Below are 2500 nucleotides of genomic sequence, written 5' to 3' on the forward strand. Positions count from 1 at the left end.
CGATACCTACTGTACTAGTCAAGGTCAGTATTGAACTACAGTGAAACAGCTGTCTACGACGACCGCTCAAGGGACCTTCAAACCGTGGTCTCTGTTACCAGGTGGTCTCCTTATCCAGTGCCATTTGACTGGAAATAGCATCCCTTGGTCCTGGCTGCAGTGGTCTTCTGGGACGGGTGGTCGCCTTATCCGAGTGATCGCCTTATCCGAGTGATCGCCTTATCTGAGTGGTCGCCTTGACAGGTTTTACTGTGCTACGTGTAGAGTCAGAGAAAGGGTTTTGACAAAAATACTTCCACCATGAGCTCACCCAACTTGTAAATAAAGCCATCGGCTCATCGGCTGATGTGCCCATTGGTAAAATACCCCAGCAACATGTCTATCAAGTACTGCTTACCCAATATGGTCATAGTTGCAACAGCCACTGCACACAACATGTGGGAATGCACCGGCAGACTGGCGGAGTATGCCGTCAAGGTCCTCTGCAGGCATATCTCGCATACGCCAGAAGTAGTCTTGAGACAGCTTGGTCATAGATGTTTGTGAAGGGTCTTCCTCCAGCAGCAGCACAACCACATTATTAGCAACACATTGCACCAAGAACATATCCTCCTCCTTTGTCGCCATACCCTCCTGTTGTGTTTTAGATGAGCGGCTAGGCTGCGGCTGAGATCGCAAAGGAAGATCTTGTGCTGCTGCTGTGCGTCCAGGCTGCTGCCACGGCTGCTGAGACGGTACTGGTTGCTGGGTAACAACACCACCAGCACCAGCCATGCTGTTGCGTCGTGGCTGGTGCTCTTGTTGCTGCTGACGGTGGTGGATAGGCTCCGTATCCCGAAGCCGCCGTTCTAGACTGCTTCGCCGCCAGTTCGCCATACGCCGAGACCGGCTGTACCGATGGCCACATGTCACTGGTAGCTGACACAAATTCGTCACAGTCCTCGTCAGAGTCCTCCAGCACAGTGTCGCGTACCCCAGCCCCTTGCTTCGACCCACCACCAGCGGCAGGAGAAGAATGCGGAGATTGGTTCCAAGGTGAGCCAGGGGTGCTGAACGGATCTCGCACAGAGTCGTGTAAGTTGGGAGTTTTAGGCTTGGCAGGAGAGTCCTGCTTGAGACCCCACTTTGAAAAGCGCTCGCGAACCTTGATCTTTGGCATCACACCAACGTGAGAGGACATGCCAACACAGTCGCCTAATGACGCAGTGATGGGGCAAAACACACACAAACACACACACACACACACACACACACACACACACACACACACACACATGTGGACACACACACGGACACACATGGACACACACACACACACACACACACACATCCATACACACCGCTTGAATATCAAACGTAGAACCATCCAAGTACTGTACAAGTACAAGTGTTTGAAACGAAAGCTTGCTCCTACCTAGTACCTGTTAGCTAGAGATAGAACAGAGTGACTACTACCGTGTACACTCGGTTAGGAAATCAACCGTTCTATCCAGCTACACTCATATCTCTACCGTGTACACTCGGTTAGGAAATCAACCATTCTATCCAGCTACACTCATATCTCTCTTATCCGGCAGTCTGGGACCAGGTACTGCCCAGAACTTGGAAATCTCCGTAACTTTGAATCACATACGTTTTGATGGGGAAGTGCCAGAGATGGCATATAATTATAACGTCACCATTTCCACAAACATTGGCAAGAGTGTAGTAATATTCCCACTAAAACTCACTCACAGGGTGCCCGTGACTTCCAGGTCTGCATAAGAGAGATATGAGTGTACTAGTAGAATAACATGTTCAGCTACAAGTACTTGCAATGCTACTCCTACAGTCACTCTTATCCCTGCTGAAGGTCTCCTCAAGTTGTCTTTATAACATTGTTTATGCCTGATGATCGTAGTGATACGTGAAACTCAGAGTTGTAACAAAGCTTCCAATCTCTCTCTTGTGTAACATTGTTAATGATCATTTGGCTAGGTTTTCTTGCACAAGTACTCTGCTGTGTTCAAGATACTATCAAACTACTACGAGTCGAGCCACACATGTACACGCCAATCCAAACACCGCATACATGAATGGGTTTTAGATGAAAATGTACGAGATTTTTCAAGTAAGAATAATCTTCATTTACAGTTAGGGCTGAAATGATCGTGGATTTTCAAGTATCGATTACTCTTTAGCTTAACGATCGAGTAATCGATTATAATCGTTAGCAAATAGAGTCATAATTCTGTGCAAACATTACTGTTTCCACAAACTATGCCTTCATAATACCAACAAATCTGCATTAGTGAAAGGGTAGCTCCGAAACATGGCAGTTTTGAAGTCAATTTAACCTCAGAACATGAACCATACCCCTGGCAACTGCATACTCCCAGCGGAAACTGATTCAAACTTCACAAAACGAGGGTTTACAGTACTTTCTGGACACAAATTTAAAAAACGCAAAATAATCGTAATCGGTAATCTAAACGATTGCTCGATCGTTAGAGTTATCAAA

The 2500-nt window shown here is 46.9% G+C and overlaps 1 protein-coding gene across 1 annotated transcript in view; it reads right to left on the reverse strand.

Moving 5' to 3' along the window:
• Positions 1-1019, reverse strand: part of LOC135813817 (autophagy-related protein 2 homolog B-like) — a 51372-nt gene extending 50353 nt beyond the window's left edge. The window contains exon 1 of the mRNA XM_065326829.1: positions 398-1019. Coding sequence (XP_065182901.1) covers positions 398-876 — 479 coding nt within the window. The 5' untranslated portion in view covers positions 877-1019. The remainder of the gene's footprint in view (positions 1-397) is intronic.
• Between the last annotated feature and the right edge of the window lie 1481 nt (positions 1020-2500).

This window comes from Sycon ciliatum, chromosome 4 (assembly GCF_964019385.1).
Source record: "Sycon ciliatum chromosome 4, ocSycCili1.1, whole genome shotgun sequence".
In the NCBI taxonomy this organism is placed as follows: Eukaryota; Metazoa; Porifera; class Calcarea; order Leucosolenida; family Sycettidae; genus Sycon; species Sycon ciliatum.